General features: G+C 43.3%; 4 protein-coding genes across 9 annotated transcripts in view; 2 read left to right on the top strand and 2 right to left on the bottom strand.

The window, feature by feature from the left end:
• The first annotated feature begins 179 nt into the window (after window positions 1-179).
• On the top strand, window positions 180-3,499 carry LOC130389144 (proteoglycan 4-like). Its single transcript, XM_056598814.1, has 4 exons — window positions 180-407; window positions 912-984; window positions 1,109-2,346; window positions 3,440-3,499. The coding sequence occupies exons 3-4, from the start codon at window positions 1,117-1,119 to the stop codon at window positions 3,497-3,499; spliced, it is 1,290 nt and encodes a 429-aa protein (XP_056454789.1). The 5' UTR covers window positions 180-407; window positions 912-984; window positions 1,109-1,116.
• A 6,992-nt stretch (window positions 3,500-10,491) lies between these two features.
• On the bottom strand, window positions 10,492-19,621 carry terb1 (telomere repeat binding bouquet formation protein 1). Of its 6 annotated transcripts, none has more exons than XM_056599563.1 (18): window positions 19,397-19,621; window positions 19,078-19,139; window positions 18,819-18,929; window positions 18,533-18,664; window positions 18,042-18,173; window positions 16,946-17,006; window positions 16,708-16,829; window positions 16,297-16,425; window positions 16,044-16,196; window positions 15,799-15,930; window positions 15,279-15,404; window positions 14,459-14,877; window positions 14,031-14,377; window positions 13,836-13,906; window positions 13,311-13,421; window positions 12,951-13,172; window positions 11,512-11,588; window positions 10,492-11,174 (listed from the first exon to the last, which is right to left on the bottom strand). In XM_056599563.1, the coding sequence occupies exons 2-18, from the start codon at window positions 19,103-19,105 to the stop codon at window positions 11,004-11,006; spliced, it is 2,544 nt and encodes an 847-aa protein (XP_056455538.1). In that variant the 5' UTR covers window positions 19,106-19,139; window positions 19,397-19,621; the 3' UTR covers window positions 10,492-11,003. The 6 variants fall into 6 exon arrangements, with proteins under 6 accessions (XP_056455538.1, XP_056455542.1, XP_056455541.1 ...); XM_056599567.1 differs by having other exon boundaries at window positions 10,498-11,171; XM_056599566.1 differs by having other exon boundaries at window positions 10,498-11,174; window positions 19,317-19,398.
• A 381-nt stretch (window positions 19,622-20,002) lies between these two features.
• On the top strand, window positions 20,003-22,851 carry LOC130389736 (dynein light chain roadblock-type 2-like). Its single transcript, XM_056599672.1, has 4 exons — window positions 20,003-20,085; window positions 20,356-20,431; window positions 20,852-21,019; window positions 21,712-22,851. Exons 1-4 carry the CDS (start codon window positions 20,083-20,085, stop codon window positions 21,750-21,752), a joined length of 288 nt encoding a protein of 95 aa, XP_056455647.1. The 5' UTR covers window positions 20,003-20,082; the 3' UTR covers window positions 21,753-22,851.
• The window catches only part of LOC130389668 (genetic suppressor element 1-like), a 26,309-nt gene continuing 21,673 nt past the window's right edge, over window positions 22,352-26,987 (bottom strand). Inside the window, exons 11-16 of the mRNA XM_056599551.1 lie at window positions 26,750-26,987; window positions 26,225-26,338; window positions 25,635-26,021; window positions 25,089-25,400; window positions 24,832-24,935; window positions 22,352-24,693 (exon numbers count right to left, since the gene is read on the bottom strand). The exon at window positions 26,750-26,987 is cut by the window's right edge and continues 33 nt beyond it. Of these exons, the coding sequence (XP_056455526.1) occupies window positions 24,553-24,693; window positions 24,832-24,935; window positions 25,089-25,400; window positions 25,635-26,021; window positions 26,225-26,338; window positions 26,750-26,987 (1,296 nt within the window). The 3' untranslated portion in view covers window positions 22,352-24,552. The remainder of the gene's footprint in view (window positions 24,694-24,831; window positions 24,936-25,088; window positions 25,401-25,634; window positions 26,022-26,224; window positions 26,339-26,749) is intronic.

Raw genomic sequence — 26,987 nt, 5'->3', positions numbered from 1 at the left:
AAGGCGAGAAGCGAGAGAAATGGAGGGACCTCGGATAAGGCCGGTCCGGATAATGCTTTGTAGTATGATTATTGAAAGAATACGTCATTATTTGCCGTATTGTTGTTGTTATTGCTATTGTCTCTCTCTGGAGACAGTTTACTAGCGTACAAAGCTCATAGGAAGTAAGATACCGGAAATGACGTTGCAGTAGACCAGGAATTACGCTACAATTCATGATCTCCTCTCATCCTAACATGCACTCATTTCTGGGCGCAACTTGACGTCAACGCGCAGTTCTCATCCGAGTATTAATCAAATTATGCACACCCTGTTTTCATTCGGACTATGTCTTGGGAACATTGTACATCTATCCATCTCAACTTCTCGGAGGTGTCTCCCGAATACTTTGCTCCAAAAGTCTCAAGGTTGGTTGATTAAAATGTTTGAACAACTTTATCCAAATGGAAGGCCTTATTTTCTTTTCTAACTTGGATCTTGAATATTTGTTTGAGTTTACATGTGGAACATAGGCATTTAATTAAATAAATGTACAGATTATCAATCAGTAATTTTTGATCTTCTGATCTGTTGAGATCTTCTTACTGTGTCATTTATTAGAATAAGTGGATCTTATATATACGATATCTAATTAATTTTTTTTTAATATTCTTTTTATTAAATAACTTTGATAAATTATTAAATACATTCGAAATTACGAGATTAACGCAACCTACTTTCTGGAATGAGTATCAAGTATCAAAAGTTGTTTACAGAACAACCCCTAAGTGTCCATAGTATGAGGCAATGGTCTTTATTGCTTTATAACGTTTACTGCAAATTGTGTTTTACTATCCTCTATCCTCTTCAAGCCTAAAAGTAGGCTGCTAAGGACCTGCCTTGTAACAGACTGTCTCCCAACACCATTGCAGGCAGGGAATGTGTTTCTGAACATAAAACTGCATGAAGTTTGGTTGCATGTGTGCATCAAGTGGCCAACAATAGGTGAGTGGTAGTTGTCAAGTGATAAAGGCAAAGCAATATTTACATTGAAATCAAGTGTTGACACATTTGTGTCTCGTTGGCACTGCATGGCATCGAATTCACACCAAAACATTCCTGTGTACAGATTGAGCCATGGGAAACGTGTTCAGCTGGCTCATACAGCCAGTCAGTGATGATGAGGTGTTTCCCACCAATCAGGAGTCTGAAGAGGGTACAGCTCCTGAGCAGGAGTCAGAGGGACCTGAGGTCACTAGGCCCCTGGAGACCTTACCGGAAGACATCCTGACTAGCATACCTGTTGTAACAAAGGAGGCATCTCAGTTAATCGTGGGACTTGTTGCAGAAGCTAGCGAAGAGCTGCAATCCGTGGCTCTTGCAGCCCCAGAGGCACTTGGCATTATTCCATACCCTGAAGTGCCTGAGCAGCACAAGCCTCAGGGCTTGGCAGTTGATCTCCAGGACACCAGTGTATTTGGAAAAGAACCTTTGAAAGAGCCAGACCCGATTCCTCAGACTGTACCTGAACCCAATCTGGTCAGAGAATCTGAAGCAAACACAGATTTTTTTCCAGAACCAGAATCCATCACAACTCTCCTACCAGAGAATGTTCCTGGACTCAAACTCATGACAGAATCTGTACCAGCCCTGGAATCCATTCCAGAACCTGAATCCATCACAGATAAGTTTCCAAAACCTATTCTTGAACCCAAATTAATCACAGAACCAGAACCCAACTCAAAATGTGTTGCAGAACCTGAATCGATCCCAGATGAAGTACCAGGGCTTGTTCCTGAACCCGAACTCAGCACAGATACAGAAATAACCCCAAAATACGTTACTGAACCTGAATCAATTACAGACCTACGATCAGAGTCTATTTCCGAATTTAAACTCATCACAGATATGGATATAACCATTAAATGTGTTCCATGTCAAGTACAACAATCTGTTCCTGAATCCAAACTCATTGCAGAAACAGAACCAACCCTAAAATCAATTCCAGATTCTGAGTCAAGCACTGATCTATTAGTAGAACATATTCCTGAACCCAAATTCGTTATAGAATCAGAACCAATTCCGAAATTTATCACAGAGCCGGAAGCCATTCCAGACCAAGTACCAGTACTTGTCCCTGAACCAACACGTATCACTGGTACAGAAATAACCCCACCATGTATTACCGAAACTGAATCACTTTCAGAGCTACGATCATATTCAGAGCTAATCCCGGAATTTATTCCAGAACCGGAATCCATCCCAGACCCAGTTCCTGAACCCAAACTCATCACAGATACAGAAATATACCCAGAATACCTTACAGAACCTGAATCAATGACAGATCTACGATCAGAGTATATTTCCGTAGTCACAGTCATCACAGAATCACATCCAATCCAAGAATGCATTCCAAAACCCACGTCAATGGAATGCAGAGTACAAGAACCAGTCCCTGAACTCCATCTCATCACAGATATGGAAATAACCCTGGAATGTGTTCCAGAACCTGAATATATTCCATGTCAAGTACAACTATCTGTTCCTGAATCCGAACTCTTTTCAGAATCTGAACCAACCCTAGAATCAATTCCAGATCCTGATTCGGAATCCATCCAAGAACCAGTACCAGAGTCAATTTCTGAAACCAAACTCATCACAGAAACAGAAATACCCCCAGAATGTAATCAAGAACCTAAAGCCCTCCTTGGCCAACTACAAGAACCTATGCCTGAACCCAAACTCACAGAATCTGATCCAACCCAAGAATGTATTCCAACACTAGAACATATGCCATGTAAAGTACAAGAAACATCTCTCAAACTTGACCCAGAGACAGAAATTAATATAGACTATATTCCAGAACCAGAATATATTCCAAGTCAGTTTCTACAAGAACCGGTTATTGAACCCACACAAATTGCAGAGTCAGAACTAACCTCAGAATGCATTCAAGAACCTGAATCAATTCTAAACGCAATACAAGTAAATACGCCTGAACCAAAACTCATCACAGATACAGAAATAACCCAGGAATGTACTCCAGAACCGGAATCAATTCAAGACCAAGTACAAGTGCCTGTTCCTGAACCCAAACTCATCACAGAATCAGGACCAACCCCAGAATGCATCCCAGAAGCTGAAACCATATCTTGCCCACTACCTGGAGCTGTTCCTGAACCCAAACTCACAAAATCAGAACCAATTGAATTAATCACAGATTTGGGGCAATCCCTAGAATTTACTATTCTTCAACCCAAACTCACAGAATCAGAACCTAGTACAGAATGCAATAGAGAAACTGAAACTGAACCTTTTCCCGAACCCAAATGCATCACAGAATCAGAATCCAGTAGGAAATGTGTTCCAGTACTTGCCCCCATCCCAAGCTTGCTACCAAAAGGAATTTGTAAAGCCAAACTCACCCCAGAATTTATCCCAGAACCCGAACCTATCTCAGACAAAGTTCCAGAGCCTGTTCCTGGACCCCAACCCTTCCAACAATCTGAACCATCCCTAGAATGTATTCCAAAACCCGAATCCATCCCAGAAAAGGTACCTGAACCAGAAACTAATCTAATCACAGAATCAAAACCAAGCACAGATTTTCTTCCAGGACCTGCCTTCTTCCAAGATCTACTAGCAGAACCAGTTCCTGAACCCAAACCCCTAGGAATAGTAACACTGGGATGTCTTCTAGAACCCAAATGTATCCCATGCCAAGAACCAGGGATTATTTTTGAACCCAAACCCATTACAGAATCAGAACAAGACACTGATTGCAACCCAGAACCTGAATCCATCCCAGAAAATGTACTTCCTAATTTCATCACAGAATCTGAACCAACCCCAGAATGTTTTCCACAACCTGATTCCTTCCCAGACCAAGAACCAAAACCTATCCCTGCAGCTAAGCCAATCACAGAATCAAAGCCAAGCACAGAATATGTTCCAGAACCTCAATCAATTTCTGATCTACTACCAGACCCTGTTACTGAACCAAAACTCATAACAGAAGCAACCCCGGAATGTCTTCCAGAACCTGATTCTATCTCAGACGCAGTAACAGGACCTATTGCCAAACCCAAACTCATCACAGAGTCAGCGCCAATCCAAGAAGGTTTTTCAGCAGAACCTGTTGCTGAACCCAGTCTCATCACAGAGTCAGCGCCAATCCCAGAATGTTTTACACCAGAACCTGTTGCTGAACCCAGTCTCATCACAGAGTCAGCGCCAATCCCAGAAGGTTTTTCAGCAGAACCTGTTGCTGAACCCAGTCTCATCACAGAGTCAGAGCCAATCCCAGAATGTTTTACACCAGAACCTGTTGCTGAACCCAGTCTCATCACAGAGTCAGCGCCAATCCCAGAAGGTTTTTCAGCAGAACCTGTTGCTGAACCCAGTCTCATCACAGAGTCAGAGCCAATCCCAGAATGTTTTACACCAGAACCTGTTGCTGAACCCAGTCTCATCACAGAGTCAGCGCCAATCCCAGAATGTTTTACACCAGAACCTGTTGCTGAACCCAGTCTCATCACAGAGTCAGCGCCAATCCCAGAAGGTTTTTCAGCAGAACCTGTTGCTGAACCCAGTATCATCACAGAGTCAGCGCCAATCCCAGAATGTTTTACACCAGAACCTGTTGCTGAACCCAGTTATATCACAGAGACAGAGCCGATCCCAGAATGTTTTACACCAGAACCTGTTGCTGAACCCAGTCTCATCACAGAGTCAGAGCCAATCCCAGAATGTTTTACACCAGAACCTGTTGCTGAACCCAGTCTCATCACAGAGTCAGAGCCAATCCCAGAATGTTTTACACCAGAACCTGTTGCTGAACCCAGTCTCATCACAGAGTCAGAGCCAATCCCAGAATGTTTTACACTAGAACCTGTTGCTGAACCCAGTCTCATCACAGAGTCAGAACCAATCCAAGAATGTTTTTCACCAGAACCTGTTGCTGAACCCAGTCTCATCACAGAGTCAGCGCCAATCCCAGAATGTTTTACACCAGAACCTGTTGCTGAACCCAGTTATATCACAGAGACAGAGCCAATCCCAGAATGTTTTACACCAGAACCTGTTGCTGAACCCAGTCTCATCACAGAGTCAGAGCCAATCCCAGAATGTTTTACACCAGAACCTGTTGCTGAACCCAGTCTCATCACAGAGTCAGAGCCAATCCCAGAATGTTTTACACCAGAACCTGTTGCTGAACCCAGTCTCATCACAGAGTCAGAGCCAATCCCAGAATGTTTTACACCAGAACCTGTTGCTGAACCCAGTCTCATCACAGAGTCAGCGCCAATCCCAGAATGTTTTACACCAGAACCTGTTGCTGAACCCAGTCTCATCACAGAGTCAGAGCCAATCCCAGAATGTTTTACACCAGAACCTGTTGCTGAACCCAGTCTCATCACAGAGTCAGAGCCAATCCCAGAATGTTTTACACCAGAACCTGTTGCTGAACCCAGTCTCATCACAGAGTCAGAGCCAATCCCAGAATGTTTTACACCAGAACCTGTTGCTGAACCCAGTCTCATCACAGAGTCAGCGCCAATCCCAGAATGTTTTACACCAGAACCTGTTGCTGAACCCAGTCTCATCACAGAGTCAGAGCCAATACCAGAATGTTTTACACCAGAACCTGTTGCTGAACCCAGTCTCATCACAGAGTCAGCGCCAATCCCAGAAGGTTTTTCAGCAGAACCTGTTGCTGAACCCAGTCTCATCACAGAGTCAGAGCCAATCCCAGAATGTTTTACACCAGAACCTGTTGCTGAACCCAGTCTCATCACAGAGTCAGCGCCAATCCCAGAATGTTTTACACCAGAACCTGTTGCTGAACCCAGTCTCATCACAGAGTCAGCGCCAATCCCAGAAGGTTTTTCAGCAGAACCTGTTGCTGAACCCAGTCTCATCACAGAGTCAGCGCCAATCCCAGAATGTTTTACACCAGAACCTGTTGCTGAACCCAGTTATATCACAGAGACAGAGCCAATCCCAGAATGTTTTACACCAGAACCTGTTGCTGAACCCAGTCTCATCACAGAGTCAGAGCCAATCCCAGAATGTTTTACACTAGAACCTGTTGCTGAACCCAGTCTCATCACAGAGTCAGAACCAATCCAAGAATGTTTTTCACCAGAACCTGATGCTGAACCGGAACTCATTACAGAATCAGAACCAACTCAAAAATGTGCTCAAGAGCCTGAATCTATGCCCAAACAAGTACCAGAAGCTTTTCCTGAACCCAAGGTCAGAGAATCTGAACCAATCCCAGAATATATTCCAGAACCTGAATCCCTCCCAGGCCCAATACATGAATATATCCCCTGCAAAATCTCAAAACGTCTTCCTAAAAAGAAAGGAAAACCCAAACCCATCAAAAAATCGGAACCAACCTCTAAATGTCTTGCAGCTCTTTCACAGATCAAGCTACAGGGCACAGATCAGCTGGTCCAGGAGGTTCTATCCGAGCAAGTCAGCAAGGGATCCACATCGGTGGAGCCCGTATTAGATGGTACTTCCCAATTTTACGTGAACCCTATCGCTGACTAAGTGGACCAAGAGGTGCAAACAGACTTCCCTTGGGATGAATCCCAGAGCAGCAGCGTGGGGGCTGTAAGCTCCATGCCTGATACATGGTGACTCCCCAGGGAGGGCGTGGAGGTGTACAGTAAGGGTGTGGGGTATTTGAAGCAGTTTGAAATAATAATAATCTGACCAATAAATGAATGGACAGAGGCGTCTCCAAGGCATTACAATGAGTTGGGAAGGCCTTTTTCAACAAGCCCATTGTGAACAATAAGATCACTGCAATTCCAGATTGCAGATGCACAACCTGACATAAGGGTTGGGATTCTTGTTCACCCCGTTGTTTTTCATGTTAAGCAACATATTTTCTTTTGAAATTACTTGATCCTAATGCATGTCATAATTGGGGTTTAACCAGTGTGGTAAAGATATTCCTTATGATATATGATATGATATTCCTTATCCTTATCAAGCCTACAAACTCCACCTCACTGCCTACAAAGACGCCCTCACCGCCGCCAAGTCTGCATACCTCTCCGCCATCTTTTCTGACCCCTGTCAAAACCCCAGAACCCTCTTCTCCACAGTGAGCAACCTCCTCAAACCGCGGACCAGCACCCTCTCCACCTCCACCCCAGATCTCTGCAACTCATTCCTCCAGTTCTTCGCCGACAAAATCACTGCAATCAACCATTCACTATTCCCTGTACATAACCCCCCTGCACACTCAATGGCCTCTCCCCTACCCATCTCTCTGGACCTCCCAACACCTCCTCCCCACTGCCGTCTCACCCACTTTGACCTGATTACCCCTCCTGCACTCTCCAAACTTATAGGCTCCTCCAAACCTACTACCTGCTCCCTCAATCCCCTCCCCACTCCCCTGCTCAAGTCCTGCCTCCCCGTTCTCTGCCCTTACCTCACTAAGCTCTTCAACTCCTCACTGTCCCATGGAACTGTCCCCTCTGCCTTCAAATCTGCTGCTGTCACCCGCACCCTCAAGAAACCTGGTCTCGACCCCTCCTCCCTCAGTAACTACCGCCCAATCTCCAACCTCCCCTTCCTCTCCAAAACCCTTGAACGCATCGTCACCACACAACTCCAATCCCATCTCCACGCCAATAGCCTTTTTGAATCCCTCCAATCTGGCTTCCGCCCCCTCCACAGCACAGAAACCGCTCTCCTCAAAGTCCTCAATGACCTCCTCATCTCTGCCGACTCTGGTTCCCTCAACTTCCTCATCCTCCTTGACCTGAGTGCAGCCTTCGATACTGTAAACCACACCATCCTGCTCACCAGACTCAGCAACCTCGGAATCGAAGGAACTGCACTTAGCTGGCTTCACTCCTACCTCTCCGACAGATCTCACTTCACAACCACACATCTGCCACAGACACCGTCACACAAGGTGTTCCCCAAGGTTCTGTACTTGGCCCCCTCCTCTTCATCATCTACCTCCTCCCCCTTGGTCAGCTACTCCGCCATTTCTCCATGGACTTCCACTGCTACGCCGATGACACCCAGATTTACCTCAGCACCAAATCCCCCCACAACCCCCCCCCCCCTCTCCCACATTGAATCCTGCCTGTCTTCACTTACTCTCTGGATGCAAAATAACTTCCTGAAACTTAACAGCAACAAAACTGAACTCCTCCTCATTGGCTCCAAATCCACCCTCAGTAAACTCGCAAATCCCCCCACACTCACTATCGACGGCACCACGGTCTCCCCCTCCCCCCAGGCCCGCAACCTTGGCGTAATCTTTGATTCCACCCTCTCCCTTGAACCCCACATCCGCCACACTGTCAAAACCTCCTTCTATCACCTCCGTAATCTTGCAAAGATCAGATCCTCCCTCACACCTCACGCTGCAGAAAGACTCATCCATGCCTTCATCTCCTCCCGCCTTGATTATTGCAATTCACTCCTCGCCGGCATCTCCACCACCTGCATCAACAGACTCCAACTGGTCCAGAATGCAGCAGCCCGTCTCCTCATTCATACTAAAGCGTGGCAACACATCACCCCAGTCCTCAAGAATCTCCACTGGCTCCCCATCTCACATCGGATCCACTACAAACTCCTGGTCCTCACCTACAAAGCTCTCCACCATATGGCCCCCCCATATCTCTCTGATCTTCTCTCCCTCTACCAACCCCCCCGGGCCCTCAGATCCTCCTCAGCTGGTCTCCTCTCCACCCACATCAAAACTCCACAGCCTAGGTGACAGAGCCTTCTCCAGGACATCTCCCAGGCTCTGTAACTCCCTCCCCCAACATATTTGTGACTCTGAGTCCCTCACCATCTTCCAGTCCCGCCTCAAGACTCATCTCTTCTCCTCTGCCTACCCCTAGATCACTCACTATCTCTAGCCCCATCAACTTTATTTTTTCTTGTTTATCTATTTTTGTGCCCCTATGTAAAGCGCTTTGAGTACGTGAAAAGCGCTATATAAATTGAATCTATTATTATTATTATTATTATTATTATTATTATGTGTCATGTTTTGTTTTTATTATTAATAGGAAGGATACATTTTCTAATCTTTCTAGTTAATGACTTACACCCTTTAAATGTGTGAAATGTATTGCTGTAACGTTACAACACTATTTATGAAACTAGTAACAAAAGCGAAACATTAGAAGTTCAACCCTTTTTGTAAAGCTAAAGGGCAGGAGTATTACAAACCCTAGATCTGTAATCCTAGAGCTGTCTGTCTAGATCAGGGATGGTCAACTGGCGGCCCGTGGGCCGCATACGGCCCGCATCCTCAATCAGTCAGGCCCGCACATAATTAAAAAATAAATAAATAAATAATAATAATTGATCGAGTTACAGAAAACTCGGTCAAGAAAGATGAGAAGCAGAGTACCTGTTCATAGAATTCAAAGGCAAACCCATGTGTCTAGTTTGCTTAGAAACTATATCAGTCATGAAAGATTCCCACTTAAGTCGCCACTACAACTACTACAACTGCAATTAATGTCATGCTTGTTGGGTCTGAGTTCATTGAATTGTTGCACTTAATGTTGGGCCACTGTTTTTCAGTTTTGTGAGATCATTGAATGATGATGTATGTGAGCCCTTTGCACTGATAAAAATACTAACCATTCATGTGGCTGTTTGAGCATGGAAAACATGAAATTAATGTATGTTGGTTCAATTAACATACCGTACATGTATAGGTTATGATTCTGGACGATTTTTTAGGTAGTGGCTATCCCAAAAATGCACCAGAATACAGGAAATCGTATCTACCTAATTCAAAATTTTGTAGCTTCTCTCAGCTTACGTTTAGTTGAAGTGCGCAGTCATGTGGTTATGATGAAAAATGTGACCCTCTTTATCATGAAAGTTGCCCATCCCTGGTCTAGATCCTGGTCTAGATGTCTGACAGATGACAGTATTCTTGGATGCAATTAATAACCATATAAGGATGTTAAATACATAGCCTGAATAGAGATATTATAAAGTGGAGATTTGGATCTTTCCTGTTGTGAAACTTGCTCTTTAAACTAGTCTTAAACAAGCTAATAAGTATGAATCCTCAAGACTTGGAGGCTACATTATCTATTTTTCTTCTTTTTAGATCCTAACAGTTTATTTTTAGTGGGTGTAAATAAAAATGGGATGTTTATGGGACTTAAAACAAAAATACAGCCATATTTTGTAAATTGGAACATATACTTCTACAAGTGTTGGGGTAGAGATTCAGTGGTGTTTCATAAGCCTGGCCTTTGAATGATACCTTTGTAATTTATATATGCTTCAGCCTTTGGGCTAGATGGGAGCAAGGGGAATTTGAATACTCATTAAAACATTGAATAATGAGGCAGGTAAGATAAATGTTAAGAGCTTGTTTTAACATGTTTCAAAGGTTCCATGGGTGTTTCTCAGCAGTGATGATTCATACCTCATGCCACAGGCCTTCAGCTCAATAAACAAACTGCTTGCCATATGACTCTCCTTGTTTGTGGTTAATTTACTTTATTCTCAGAGAATGACCATAGGAGTACAGGACAAAAGTAAGCATTTGTTTCCATGACACAATAGAGTAAAAAGCCAATAGAAACCTTTAAAACAAAAGCAGAGCCATATGCTGAATTGAACATTACATTTTATTGAGAAATACTAACTACGAAATTTCAAAAATCATCCAATAAAATGCATTGGTAAACAGAACTCAATAAATTATTATTTATATATGACTACATTGTACTCCACAATGAAACTATGAAGTTACAATACTAAATTCAAACATTTGTAATATATAGCTTCCTTATTTATTTAACGTTATTTGCGATTAACATGGTTACAAACTCAGACGTTTAGGTTCAATAAATATCTGGGCACAAACAAAGAGAAAAATAACCAACAGGTCTGAATAAAGTAGTGGTTTGGCGGACTTAAATAAATGAATCAAGTAAATGAATCACGAAGGTAGAATTAGGGTAGGATACCGTTTCCATTAGAAAGTAGTATTAGGGTTAGGTAGCTTTTACCATTAGCTGCCTGTACTTCTTAGCCAGGTTAACATTGGTGCGCCCAGGCTGGAAGGGGTATGACCACAAGATGGAGTTCCAGGAGAAACCAAACTTCTTGACCCCGTTCAGAAGATACGTCACCTCCTCCCTGCTGAAGTCATTTCTCCTCCTCTGCTGCAGAACGATTAAGGAGAACCAACAAAGTGAACAGAAAGAACAGGTACATATAAAAGCTTCAGTCACTATATTTTGCACATTTAGAGCAGAAACTCTCCAACATCATCACCTCTAGATATCTAATTGATCACACATACGGTTATAGGCCAACGGTCACACACAGGATTTAACCTTCCTCAATTCAAATGTGGAGCTATAAGACTACTTACTTCCTCTAAATAACTGAAAAATAGTCAACAAACCTAACCGGGCGAATTTTTGGAGTGGTAATCAGGCATGCCTGGCATTTGGAAAATATAATTTTATAATAAAATAAATATTATAATTATCTTACAGTAGAACCAGCCTCTCGATCAGACTTAGTCTTTGGCTCTCCAATTTGAGCGGTTTCTTCGACGTCATGACCTCTTCCTGTATATATATATATATACAAAGATATTAATATATGTGTGACGGTACAGTATGTGCTGTAAATATGTGAAGGGTTTGTGTGCTTAACTCCAACAACCAAAATTTCTGCATACCCCCCCCCCCACACACACACAAACAGCTCAAGATGCCTGCCAAAAATATTCTTTAATAGATACCAAGTAAACCAAAAATAACGGGTAGGGTAAAAAACTACAGATCTGAACAGGCTGAATATGTAAATGAGAATGTTGACTTCACAGTAGGGAGTTAAGACAAGGAACATGCAGATAATACTGACACACACTTTGCAAAGGAACACGTAGAAAGGACTGACTTAAATAGACAGGGAAACGCACAGGTGAACTCAATTACGTAATAACACAGGTGTACACAATTGCGGGAAACAAGTCTGGACAGGAACACACGAAACAACCCTACGATGCGACGCTGTTGACACGGCGAGGAGAAGGGAGGGAGAGTAGAGACCACGATAGCCATGAGCGGAAGATGGCAACAGCAGAGAAATACAGTGGTACAGTATGCATGCATCTCTGTGAAAGAGTAATATTAAATCTCCCCCAGACACAAACAAACCGTATGTAGCTAGCTTGGCACGGCAATACGAATCAGAATAACCTCAGATAAGAGGCAAACAAGAGGATTGTTTACAAGAATGTGCTGCATTTATACAGAATCATAATTGCAGGTTTAAAAATGCCTTGGGAAGTATTTACATAATCAAAACTAGGCTGATCTATTGAAGATCTTTAAAGAAGAGATTAGCATAACATATTCATCTGAAGCGGTGTGTGCCTGAGGTGAGAACATGGCCTCTAGGGAGACACTGGATGGGACAGGTACAACCACAAGCACTCATCCCCCGGCTGATGCAAATTCCCAATAGATAAAAAAAGTATTTGCAGTTAGAATGAGTTGTACTTTAGAAATGCACATGGAATATGCTGAGTGTTCCCGTCGGAGCGCTACTTGAATCAGGTGTCAGCCTGATCCGTGAGAACCACCAGCAGGTGTAATGTGTAGCCCACAGAGCCACCGGAGAACCTCACAGCAGGGGAGGATATTACGCTAGTTATAGTATTGCTGATGTTTTTATTAAAATGTCCACACCCAGTCCCTTTGGCAAGAGTCAAAAATAACTGGAATAATAATCTCTTCTGAGTCTCTTGCCTGATTTCTCTCATTCTCCAAGCCTCCGACCAAACACTGCTCAAACACTAACTAACCAACACAATGAAAGCTTATGACCCAGTTGCCTTTTTCTCTGCAGACTAAATCGATTTTGAGGTAAAAACATAGGTAGGTGTGTGTGTGGGTGTGTAAGCAGGGTGACTGCCTCCATACCTCTCCAACCTCCCCGGTGTCTCTGCTGCACTTCTCCTGAACGCGAGTCCTGGTGTGCATTGGCCAACCCCCCATCGCCTCCTTGTGTCTCCTGTGTGTACCGTGCTCTGAACGCATCGCTGGCCTCCTCCAGCACTCTGTGCAGATCACAGATGTGGAGACAGGAGCTCTGGAGAGCCCAGAACGTTCTGCTGGTCACCGCATCAAATGGCAACACACAGCCTGAGACAAAAAGACACACAAACCAACAAGGTCAGGGAGCAATGACCCACGGCTCTCACTGTAAAGATACATATATTTTTATTTAGGATTGATCATCAGTGAATGATGTCATAAAACAAAGACAACCTGATTTCCTACCTGAGCACCTCTCTCCTAACGGTGTTGCTACATGTATAGCTTCATTCTCTGAGAACCGGCTCAGCTGCCTGATCTCATTGTCCAGCAGCTCGCTACACAAAGACAATGCATCTGAGAGAGAGAGAGAGAAAGAGAAAGAGAAAGAGAGAGAGAGAGAGAGAGAGAGAGAGAGAGAGAGAGAGAGAGAGAGAGAGAGAGCCTTATCCTAGCTATCATGGGGAATGGGTTAACCTAGCAACTGTTAGTGCTTGGCACTTCTTTCTATGAATATCTAACTGCACCGACAGCGATATATTATTTCTCTTTCTTCTGGCAAATGTACTTATTGTAAGTTGCTTTGGATAAAAGTGTCCGCGAAATGCTTTAAATGTAAATGTAAGAGAGAGAGAAAAAGAAAGAAGAGAGAAAGAGAGAAAGAAAAGGGGAAAGAGGAGAGAGAAAGAAAGAGAAAGGGGAGAGAGAAAGAGAAAGAGAGAAGTTGTTTTGTGTTGAATGCTTCTTTATGTTGCTGTGAGTGAGTCATACCGTCATCTGCAATCCATTTCCTTTGTTTGGCCATAGATTGCTTCATTGGTGGCGGGAGGTAAAGCACTTCACTGGAAGCAGGGAAAATAATAAAATCTCTCACTAGCCTTCTCAAATATTCACACAGCCATTTTCGAACACCTTACTACCATAAGGACTATAGAAGTGAATAATGACGCTTTACTCTTAACTGACCTGTCTGTATTTGGCTCTCTGGCACCATCTGGTGGTATGATGTCTGAGGTATATTTAACAGTTCCAGTCCCCTTGCACATTGAACACATTATCTCACGGCCAACAGCACCACTAAGAGCCCGTCCTGGAGCTGCAGGGTTGGAGCGGGCTGCAGAGAGAGAGCCGTTGCCTCTGTTGGCAGAGGCCTTGTGACTCTCTGGCTGGGAGTACTGTGTGTTGACATGGCCGACATGACTGTTGTTCTGGTGAAGGGCAACGACCTCCTCTGGCACTCTGTCACACTCAGCCAAGACTTTGGGTGGGTCTTCTTCCTTGTAGCTGTAGAAAATCCTCCTCCTTACCTGGCTCTGTTCAAAATTGAGGGGTTAGATGAGTGACCTCTGGCACAGAGGTTTAATTCATACCTATTTCAGTGTTAAAATACTTACCAGCTGCACCGGGTAGGGAGCTGCATGTCCCTCTCGAACACTTGTTTTCTGGTCCTCTTCTTCTTCATAGGCGTCCTCTGTGTGGTTTCTCTGCGGTAATGGCCGCCCTGTGGAGTTCCTCCAGCGGTACGGTTGGTCTCTTCCCTGCCACTCCCGCTCCCCTCCTCTGGGGGCGTTCTGCTTGGCACAGGCCAGGGGGGTGAACTCCATGCGGATCTCCTCTTCTCCCAAACTCTCCTTCAACATTTCTTCAACCCCTTGTCTACGAGCTGTGTCTGTTGCCACTGCCGTCCCCCGCTGGCTCTTCTCCAGCCGATGGATTCTGTTCAGCAGCTCATTGGCTGAATCCCAGTAGGCGTCCATGTTGGTGAAGGTCCCGGCCTCCTCGCAGTCCAGGGCAGGTCCTCCCAAGGACATTGCTTTACATACACACACATGGTTATTTCCATCAATATGCACTTTGAAACCAACGTTCCGCCCATGAAATAATTTGTCTCATGCCTTTCTGTTTAGTACAGTGTAGGAAGGCCTGAAACTGAGGGTTATCATCATCGTCAAAGAATTGGCAGAATATGTCAATCCACTTCAGTTAGTCTCTTAAATGGTCCAAATTTGAAAAGACTATAAATCATAATTAGACAAAATACCATCCCAAGTTACCATAACCCCATAGTGATGTCTCAATTGGCCTCGTATCTCAGTTCAACAAATTTAACAGATATTAATTTAATAAATGCATACTTCAAATACTTCTAAATCTAAACATTTCCCGAACAATCCAAACATCCTGATGATTAACATACAAAGGCTTGTGACTCACTGGCTTGTTTGCATGTTTGCAGAATGAAGGTCGTGGCCTTCCTGAGCTCCTCCGAGGGGGACTCAGTGAGGAGGGTGATGATGGCGGACAGGCCTCCACACTGCACCAACTGGTGCTGGTGTTCCTCTACGGATGGAGAAGGTCAAGAGGAATGCTAGCGTCCAGGGCAACAAGGCAACATGCAGTCCGAGAAGGGATGGGTCTCTTTGGCCCACCGGACCCAGAGGTCAATGGTTAAGAAATATACATCATTTGCCACAATCTACCCTTATATCTGTAATTATTGTATTGACAATTGTATTGTCTAAAAAATGTATCGAATCTACTTTTTGCATTAATGGTTGTAGTACATTTTCAGTGTCCTATGATAAGTATAAGCAATTGAACAGCGTGATGCTGTGAGTGTGTGAGTGATTTGAGCATGAGAGTGGGACCTGCAGATCATTATTTCTAGTCCTGAAGTGCAGAAGGCTGCAGCTAAGGGAACGTTGTCCTCTTGAGATGAATGAAGGCCTTGTACCTGAGGCCTCGGTGCAGTGGCCGAGGGTGAGCAGGACTGGGATCCTGTCCTTAGGCTCCAGGTGAGCACTGGAGAGCAGGGAGACGAGCTGGGGAACCAGGCCATACTGAGCCAGGGCTCTCACTGAAACAGCTTGGATGGTGATATGTACACATCATATTCACAGTTAGATAAGATATAGCTTGTTTTGTAAAAAAATGTAATTCACTATTGTATTGTGTTTTGGGATGCGAGACTTGAGTCACCATTGTCTGTGAAGCAGGAAGACAGGGTCTTGGTGATGATGACGGAGATCTGACAACACAACAGGCTCTTCTCTGCATCTGCAGCTAAGCGGACCAGTGTGCAAGTCAGAGTTTCCAGACAGCCAGAGGCAGAGAAACTCTCTTGAGTATAGGCTAGAAAGACAGAGGGGTTAGTTTGCAGTTAGTTGGTTTGTTTCCCTTCTCTGTGTCCTTTGCTGGTCAGGATCATGCTCCTCCGTCTGACACTACTCACAGTTATTGCCGACTGACATTGCTATAAAGAAGCATAGTGGCTGAAACATTTCCGGGCGAGGGAGTGTGATTTGCTGCAGCCAGGTCTTCATCAGGGGATAGGCTGCCACACAAATGCGCTGTGCATCCTCTGCCCAACAACAACCAAACATGGTAAACAAGCTACAACAGCTGGTTAAGATAGCTATTGAGCAATATTATATTGTATAATTCAATATATTAATATTTTAAACATTCATAAGGTTAGGAAGGTACACAGCTAACTTTTTGTTCCCATATTTCCCATTATATTGTGGATCTTTTAAGAATGGCAAGAGGTATCACAATGTTTTACGCTTACATTGTAATAGAAATGTTACCTGTAATCAGATCATGTCATTTCTATTGACTACGAAGCCCAACATTTTTTTACCATTCTGAGGGTTGTTGACACAGCCACAGAGAGCGTTGGCCACCGATGTCCAAAGTTGGTACATTTGAGAGACGTTAAGCAACATTGGGTTTTCATCAGACGTTGAAAACGGAAAACTAGTCCTGCAAGGAGATAGTTTATAAAGTTAAAAAAGCTTGTATTATGTGGTGTATTCATTGAGTGTTGCATAATATGATGCTCGTCACAATATTGGAAACATGGCACAAAGGAACAATACCTGAAGAGCTCCAAGAGAATATCCAGGCAGCCAGTGTTCTGTGCAAATGTTTGTCCTAATTCTGACAGCACAGAAGAAAACAGCTTTCATAACTCAATTCATAATCAATTTTTCCCCGTACATATTGTATCAAATATTTCCGTTGTTGCCTTATCTCGGATCCAGCAGTCCTACTAAGCTATAGATGAACTTCTTTGAAGGAGCCAGCAGTCTGGGCCTGTGTTGCACCACTGTTGTGAAATGCGTCACCTCAATCAGTCAATATAGTGACTTTTAATGATACAAAGACAAAGTACGATAGGACAACAACTTTTATGAAAAGTGATCCTTTCCCTAATGTAAAACATAATTTAAATGATTGGGTGAATGGAAATGATGGATGTTGAAATGGCTAATATGAATAACTTCATGTAATTATTACATCAATAACAAGAGCTGTTATTATCTGTTAAGAATGACCTAGTTAAAGCTATTATAGTAAATATCTAATGGTCTTCTCTTTTCATCTATTCCCTTCACAAAGAATCACGAGGGGGCAAATTTCACAACAGGGGTGCGTACTATGGCACAACACCTGCAAACAGAAACTGCATGGGGCAGAGTAAAGCCTTTTGTTGTTTCGTTACAGTCAACCGAAGAAATAACTTGTTCGCACGAATGGATGAAGCTTTCAGAAGGGAATGGATGAATATTTGAATAAGTGCATTTCCAAAGTGGCCAGCCTACATTGTGTTGATTTTACAACCATTACAGATATCTGTGAGTTTGTGTTCAATAGTTATAAGGTTACAGATCCCCCACACCAGCGAAATGATTGGTTAAAAACAGATATGAATTGAAAGAAAGTGCAACATGCAGTTCACCTAGAATTGAGCTCTTCTTCAACACAAATGATCACAAGCCAAAAGGGAGTTTTAAGGTCCAAGTTTTGTCTGTACATTCAATATATATATATATATATATATACACATATGTATATAGGGACTTCAGCTAAAATTCACAATCTTTGGATAAATGTATACTGTCCCAGTAAAATAAGTAAATAAGTATGTAATTCAAAAGAATAGCTATATTCTTTATCTAGACGTGATCTTACTGTTGTTGGCTACCAGCACAGACAGCAGGTAGACAGACACCCGTCGCAGTGTAACTGGGCTATCTGGTATCTGAAGCAAGGTAGCAAGGTGGGAGAATGTGTCCTTTCTGCACAGATAGGTCTTGCAGTACACTATAAGGAGAAATGTACATCTTATTATCATTGTTGGTCAGGTGAATTCTTTCGCAGCGAGAGAACTAACAAAACAAAAGTAAACTCTTAAATAAATTAACAACAAACATGTTTGTTAAATACAACGATATATAATTGTAGATAATATATCTCATTATATAAAATGATCCATTGTTTTGCAGATGTTAGCTTAACAGAATAAACTTGAGTAAAACTAATAAGGTTAAATACCTTTCAAGTTTTCTCATTAGGTAAACTAGGTATTTATCAATTCTTTAAAGGGTGTTTGAATACTGTTTTAACACAATGATGTATTGTGCTACTCACATGCAACAACAGAATAGTTCAATACCACCCACCATTTGCCTCTGCTAGAGTTCCGAGCGTAAAAAGCACTGTCTCCTTGACATCTGGATGAACAAAACTTGACTTGGAAAGGCTGTAAACAAACGCTACACCTCCCATCTCTCTGAACAGGTCCACATTATCCTCTGAGGAGTAAATACATAAAACCTATTCGATTATTTATTATTGTGTTGAAACAAAATCAGTCAAAATGCAGTAATACTTCGGAGATGGCATGCCTATTACGACATTCTCAGTGTTAAGAAGATATCTAAATGTTCCTGTCTATTTCAATCTGACCTCTGTTTTGACAAATTGAATAGATGGCAAGAAGAGCTTGTTTCTGGGATTCAGGGCATTTCATCTGAAACTTCAGACACTCAATCAGCAAACTAAGATCCGTCTTTGTTGCTGAAAAATAAAATAGCCAGTTAGAAAAACAACAACGTTCTTTTCACGCAGTCTTGACGTACACATGACGTACCCATACTACACCTGATTAGCATAATAAAGGCTAGCAAACAAAGCTTAATTAAAAGGTTTAATGTATACTACTTACTACTGTTCGTGTTTCTGCTGATATCCATTTTCTTGTTTCACATAACACTCTAAACATTAGACCTTGGAAGCCAAAATATTACTGTAGTTAATTCAGCACAACTGTATATTGCTTACACCGCAGGCCAATACATACATTTGAACCGACCAAAACTTATTATACAAATGTTGGGAGAATATTTGATATTAACGTAGCTAAACTATGAGATAAACCCTTACTGTGTCCAAATCGTTACATACATCTATTTTGTAGCTGGCACTAAACGGCCCCGATAACAGGTTACAACGAAACAACTGTTTAGTTATGAATGCTAACTTACTCGTGTCCACGTCCGACTCACAGTAGTAAGCCAGTTTAGGCTAGTCGAGCGTGTGCATAAATTGCCAGGTTTACAAGGAGAAGCTCCTTCCAATTTAAAGTGAAAGGAAATTTTCAAAAATATCTCATATATTATTTGCAAAACATTTAATTATTTTAAAAATATTTCTTATTAATAATGAGCTCCCTGATATTCATCTACCTAGCGGGAAACGTGCGTAACGATACGTAGTTCACTTTGCGTCTCACCTTCGCTTTGACTGTATCACGTTGGTAGAAACACACGAATGTTCAGCAGTTTTGAAGCATAATAAACAGATAAAAAACAGTTGATTTCAATTACTTTCATTAAAAATATGCTCTTATTGAAATGTACAACCAATAACATGGAGATGGCATTTGGAAACATTTCGTTATGCTTTTGGATTCTGGAATATTAATTATATTACTTCAATCCATACAATTTGTTGACCAAATTTGTTACTTTATTTTTCATCATCATGTTGCCATCATTTGTTATTTACATAGCTTACTGATCATACCCTGTTTTTCTTCTAGTTGAGAAAAATACACAGTGGCCCTTACTTCCGCTGACACCCTTCCGTTTCCCATAGCAACGGAGGGACGCTGCAGCAACTGGTGGACTGGACAACTACGGTCCAAAGCTACTAGGTAGCTCCTTCTAAAATGGTAAGATTTTTGGGACTGAAACTGTTTACCCAACACTATACATGTCATCAGGCAGGTCCTGTGTTTCTCTTTTTTGTCGTCTGGCTATACAAAGAAACAAATACTAGTTACATTCAATATAATTCTTGTTAGGCTAATTCATCCATCCCAGTTGGCCGCATACTTCGGACTACCTTGTTGGGATTGTTTTAAAATTGATTATATATTGCTTAATTTGATGTGTTTAAAGGTATAATATGTGTTTATTTTTTCATTTCTTTCAACCTTCAGGCTGAAATTGAGGAGACTTTGAAGAGAATTGATACACACGAAGGTGTGATTGGCACAATAGTCATAAATGCAGAAGGTTAGTGTTTCCAAGTGTGTCATAAAAGCCTACATTATGAGTATCTTATTTTGCCGTAGGCCAACCATACTTTTTTTTAACTGTGGGCCAATTTATTCATACATTAGACATTAGACTTATATCATTTTGCCTAAGGGAGGTAAAGTGTGTGTGTGTGTGTGTGTGTGTGTGTGTGTGTGTGTGTGTGTGTGTGTGTGTGTGTGTGTGTGTGTGTGTGTGTGTGTGTGTGTGTGTGTGTGTGTGTGTGTGTGTGTGTGTGTGTGTGTGTGTGCGTGCGTGCGTGCAAGCGTGTGTGTGTGTGTCACTGCTTGCATGTGTGTCTGTATCTGTGTTGTCATGCAAATGTGGGTGGCTGTATGTAGCATTGAAAGACTTGTATGTGCACGTTTAGTTAAGCAATGGTTTGCTCGTTATTTTCAGGTATTCCAATCAGAACTACGTTAGATAACTCAACTGCGGTCCAGTATGCAGGGCTGTTGCGCCTACTGACCATGCAGGCTAGGAGCAGTGTTCGGGACATTGACCCACAGAACGAACTCACATGTCTTCGTATTCGCTCAAAAAAACACGAAATTATGGTGGCGCCAGGTAAGCACATTCAACCATTTATTTCTGAAGCTATGTTTCGAGAAATTCTAATTCTATATATTTATTTTCTTGCATTTTCATAAACAACAAAGACACAGCACATGAAACAACAACAGTAGTGAGAACAACTACAGAATACACAACGATAACAAAGACAACATGGATGACCTATAGCGGTGGGGGGGGGGATGTAGGACAGTGCTCTGATTCACATGGGGTGCAGCTAGATCAACGGATAGACAGATAGATAGAAACTTGGATAGATAAACAGAAGAATCAGAATGGATGCTGCAGGTAGGAAGGTCGTAAGTTAATGGAAACATGTAGAATGGGAAAGCATAATGTGATCCCTGACCCTGGGCATTCATTATAAAGGGAAGTATCTGTGATCTTGAGAGTCTAGGTAGGATCGTACAGTATCCTAGAACTTGCTTGAGTCCTGGTTTAGGTCCCTGAGGATTGATGTAGCCTTTCCCTGCTTAAGAGATGAGAAAGAAATCCTCCAGCCACCTGTCTTTGGAGCAGTAGGATGGTATCCTCACCTCCCAGTTCATTAAGATCACTCTTTGTTGTTCATCACTTTGAATGTTTTCAATGCGGGCCCCTTGAAGTTATGTTAACAATTATAAACAAACAAAAATAGAACAAGGTGTGGTTGGTTAACTTAATTTCTCCCACACACTTTTCCCCAGAGAACGAGTTTCTGCTGATTGTCATACAGAACATCCCGTGAGAGTCACGCTTCCCTCTGCCCCAGTCATCTACCCGGAGGATAAGAACAACAAACAGTTTAGTGTTTTAATGTCCACGTTTCTCACTACCTAGTGTGCTGCTCACTTAGTCGTTTTTGTGTGTCTTTGCTTGTTTTGCATTCCCTTGATTTGTTTTTGGAGACTGAATAAAAATGTAATTGGGAATACATTCAGCAGAAGTAGAGTTGTATTCACCAGGCAATTAAGTCCTCCAATAAAACCACACGACACCGTGAGGACTGAGCTTATAGGATCAGTTCTTTCCTTGTGGTAATAGAAGCCGCAGGGGGACAGTCTGAGCATAATGAGACATTTCTAGTCAGATATGAGCTTTTTATTCACGCATCTGCTGCTGGCTAACATCTTTTGGTTGTTAATGTTCTATTTGTACATTAATGAATTCTGGAGTTCATGCAGAGGTCCTGGTTACACCTTGTGCTAGTCACATGGGTAAGCTTTCACATGAACCCGTCGCGGTTCATGTCCTACAGCAGTTGCTGATGAATAACTAACTGCAACATGACTATAAATGTAGAGATGTACCAAAATAACTTGCGGGGCTTCTGATCCTCACCCTGACCGTAGCCACACCAACTACATTAAGACATTATGCATGAAAGTAACAATCCTTTTCTTATCCTTATCTAATGTCGAAATCCAAACTTTGGTTGATCATTCCTCAAATGGGACGGTAAAGTTGGTTCTAAGCCAAGATTTGTATGCATCTAATTCATAATATTGTTTTTCTGATACACAGAAAAAATACAATTTATTTTATATTATTAGTATTTTATTGTAAATCACCATCAGAATATACAGTAATATTTGTTAATAAATAGTTCATTATAATTGTACAACTCAAATAATATATCACATAACAGTCGATTTAAACAAATGGCAACAAAAAGAATGAGTGTGATTTCATGACCTGTAGACGGACTAATTTCAACTGGACAGTGTCTGTCCAAGCCTCTGGTAACCTTCAATACAGATGCAGGTCCAAGATAAGAAAATATTTGTTTCCTATTTCAGACAATATGAGTATGCTATTTTTAATAAAAAAATTATTACAGTAGAATAACTGAAGTTGCGTCATTTATTAATATCCAAAAATAGATAGTGCATTCCAATGTTTGTCACACAAAGAACATACAAAGACAAAAAATATATATTAAATATGGTATCAGGTGATTTTGGTAAATTACACAATCTTAACAGCTTTTTACCTTTAAGGAAACCAAAGGTTAATTTGGCTTTTATATTTTCTGAGGAAAATGTTTTTCTCAAAAAGGCTTTGATAACTTATTTTTCCCAGACACAGGTAGCACTTCCTGTATACGCTCCCAGGAATGAATCCTAGGAAAATCCTACTTTCATCTTCCCCAACCAGCCCCCCCAATGTGTCAGAGCGTCTCGCTTAGAAGTTCACTGTAGAGTGAACTTAAAGTAACGTAAAAACAAACATCCACAGGCATGTACGAGTCTTACAAGGGGAGGGTGACATTGCCTTTTTAAAACAATGATAATTTAATCCTGATCACAGCCTGGGAAAGGTTTCCATGGTCAACCCTCAGAGCTACTCGCTCCTCAAAAGAAACCTGTTCGGGTATCTAAAAAGGTCAAACAAGATTTCATTGGGTCTAGAAGCAATCCTTGTACAACGTGATCTTACAAATACCAATCTTTGGAATACAAAAGTGGGGGACCTTTGTAGTGTACCCCGACTCCGAGTGGGGTACCAGGGTAAGGGTTAGGTGCTGATGTCTCTCTCCCCATCAAGTATTAAGGCAGTACATATGCTAACAAATCATGACTCCTTGTGTTTGTGCTTCTGCTTTAGTCAGCCCAATTCTTATTCAATATTGACATGCATGTATTTAAATTGCAGCCTGACATTTTGTCTTTGATTCGAATAGAAATACCCAACCTAATGCCCATGAAAATACATAGGAGTACCTACACTAATATTCTTCCACTTCAACCGCTACCTATAGAAAACCAAAAATACATGAAATGAAATGTATCTACTCTCACTATCAGTTTTTTAACCTTTATACTTTTTTGCCATTGATAATGTATTACTTATTTCTAGATATTGTCTGTAGGATGATTCCTATTCCCTTGAGAACCCTACATGGAACACACAAGCAATAGAACCCTAACTAGAAAGCGCCAGCATTACAAATTGCTGCACCAGAGGGCTATAGTACCCTGTATATAACATGCCTCTGCTCTAAGAGAGCTAGGGGAACTATGCAGGCTTCTTGTTCCAACGCATCACATTTAAGGCCTGAGGTGTGCTTCAAACTGTTTGTATTCACCAAGGGACTAAATCAGACACCTTTCAGTAGTCTGGAGTGAAACGCGACTGCGTTATTAACAGCCAATGCTAAACAAACACAATATGAGCCGAGACTGTAAGTCCTTAAAGCCAACAAGGGGTACGGGCAGACATTGTAAGCATTATTCTAGCACAAGTTACAAAATAGCTACACAGTGTGGCTGAATTGCAGTAGCAGTAAGGTGGGTTCAAAACAGAACCAGGATGCACTGATCCTGACCATGGTCTCGCCAGGGGAACACGGCCACCATGGCAGACATGACGGGGAGGCATCCGGAACTAGGATCGGTCAGGTAGCAGCACGGAATTAAGCTATTAAGGTAGAAAAAACAACGATATGACAGCTTCAAGTGCTTTCAGAGATCTGAACCAGGACCTCCAATCGTATCCATTGAGAGGCTTGGTATCAGATGAGTGCGTTGGACCCCAGGGTTCAGGGGTCACCTTGGGGCCCCGTGACTGTGGACCTGCCCCCTGCCCCAGTGAATGCTGGGAAGTGTCAAGCATCTTCTGAAGTGCTCCAGCTGGGCCTGCAGCCGTTCCCGCTCCTCCCTCACCTTCTGCCGCTGTCCCACCAGCTCCTGATGCAGAAAAGAATAAAACCTCTTTAATCAGACCCATTTTGATCTGACACACACAGGGACCTCATTCACAAAGGAAGGAAGACAACACAAATAAGCCTCATAGCGGGCTGTTGGAACAGGGAAGGAAAGCCTTACCCCCATGGTGACAGACATCTGCTCTGCCGTCCTGGTGAGCGTGTGGTTCTGAGCCTCCAGCCGTTTGCATTGACCGTGCAGGACCTGACGCTCTACGCTCCACTCTGAAAGGAAGAAACACGTCTGGTTTACTCTGGGGGGTATTCTTCTTCCTGTGAGAGGGCATCCTATTGTGAAGGACGGCTAACATGTCAGAACCACTTGGTGAAAACATCCCCCACGTTGACAAGCAGTAACCTCCCGTGAGGTGAGCCCACCTTCAGTGTACTCCTGATAGGCTTCGAAGATGGCCTCTATTCCGCTCCACTTCCTGGGCGCGTCCGCCGCCTCCATCTCCCCCTCGTCCTCCTCCTCGTCTTCTTCCTCCTGTCCAGACCCTCCCTGCTCCTCCTCTTCCCCCGACAGGCGTTCCTGTGTTCCGGGGGCTTCCCCGGCTCCCGGGCGCTGGGAGTGATGGCCGTTGTGGTAGGCAGGTTGAGAAGGAGAGGAGTGGACCCTGGGTCTCTTCATGGCCGAGGACATGTTGAGAGGCAGCGAGGGGTTGGCCTTCATGTTGACCTCTGGGATGCCTGCAGGCAAACACACAAACATAGTTTCAACCACTCAGCCGATCAATAATGCATCGATCAAACCAAAACCTCTCACTTATCATTTCAACCATCGATCGGGGGAGTAGCAGGAAGGGGGAAGGATAAAGGGCACGGCATGGAGGAGTGAGGGGCGAATGCTCGGCACAAGCACAACATCGTCTTGGGAGCACAATTCTAATTCTCTGTTTGCACGCCCCCCCTGCTGTGCCTTACCATTGCCCTGCAGAGTGTGGTGTGTGGACTGCAGCACAGCATGGTGGAACTGCTGTGCAAAGGCCTCCGGGGTGAATTTCTCCCAGGGACGACTCCTCCCGTTCTGGAGGCCAGGGCCGGCCTCCTTGCGCGGGGCCGGTGAGGGGTGGCTGTTCTGAAAGCCCTGCGGCTGGAGCTGCTTCTTGCTCGACTGTAACGTGTTCTTATACGCAGCCTTCTCTCCGGCGTGCAGGAGTGCCAGCAGGGGCGGATGAGGTATTTGGGTGTCCGGGTAGGGCTTGAAGGGGTCTACGCAGTGCTTGCTGATGGGGTGGGAGGGGGGAGGGGAGGAGCCCGGGGATTCCTGTCCTTTGGATTGGCCTTGTAGACGGACTTCTGATGAGCCGCCTGAAGGAAGATCGGCACAGTTTGAAGTTTGAAGTACTGAGTAGAATACGTTGTGAAAACGTGTGTGTGTGTGCATCTGTGTCAGTGTGAGTGTTTGTGTGTGTGGTTGTGCGCAGGTCTGCTTTTTTTTTAACATTCATTTGTGTGCATATGTTAATGAATTGAATTGTAGGTCGATTTGTGGGTGTATTTCTTCATCTCACCTCTAGGGGGAGTTGCAGGGCTGCTACAGGGGGGTAACGTATTGTATCTGAGGGTGTCCAGAGTCACGGTCTTCTGCTGAATGGCCCTCAGCAGCCCCTCCGTATGCTCCTTATCTACAGGCAGAAGGAGGCATCAGCACGAACGCATCACTCAAACAGACAGCTGAAGAACCGATTGAATCATTTAACAGGCCTCCATCAGAGGTGTAACAGTAGAAAGTGGGAGTGAAAACAGGTGTAGCTCATTAAGTTAATTATGGGTGCGTTGAAATGCCAGGGCCCATAATTAACATCAAGAGATAAACCTGTTCTCTACTATAAAAGCTCTTTGAAAAAGGCCCACAGGCTTTGCAATCTGTTTATCTTATCTAGTTAGAAATGTTTTAAGACCTATCCTGTGATTCAGTAGGAGTCTTTTGAGTCTATTATGACCTTTAAGAGTCTTTATCGTTGTCTCCTAAAGCGTCTGAACCAGACCCCCAGACTTCCATGCACAGCGAGAGCCTGCAGGGGGGGGGGGCTCACCTCTCCTCTGCTGCGGGGTGACGTGGGCCAGGCTGAACATCTGCAGGAAGCCCTTCTTCTCCTCCAGGGCGGGGCTGCTGTCCATCTGCGCGGCCGTGTAGGGGGTGGTGAGGGGCGAGGGGCAGCGCTTCTTCCTCCCCTGTGCGGCGGGCGGCGGCGGCGACGGACTTCGCTCCTTCATCATCCTCCGCCACTTCCTCCTCTTCCTCTCCAGGATCTCGCTGCGGTGGCGCTGTGT

Source organism: Gadus chalcogrammus, chromosome 9 (genome assembly GCF_026213295.1).
Source record: "Gadus chalcogrammus isolate NIFS_2021 chromosome 9, NIFS_Gcha_1.0, whole genome shotgun sequence".
Classification (NCBI taxonomy): Eukaryota; Metazoa; Chordata; class Actinopteri; order Gadiformes; family Gadidae; genus Gadus; species Gadus chalcogrammus.
This window is presented reverse-complemented; position numbering and strand designations above follow the sequence as displayed.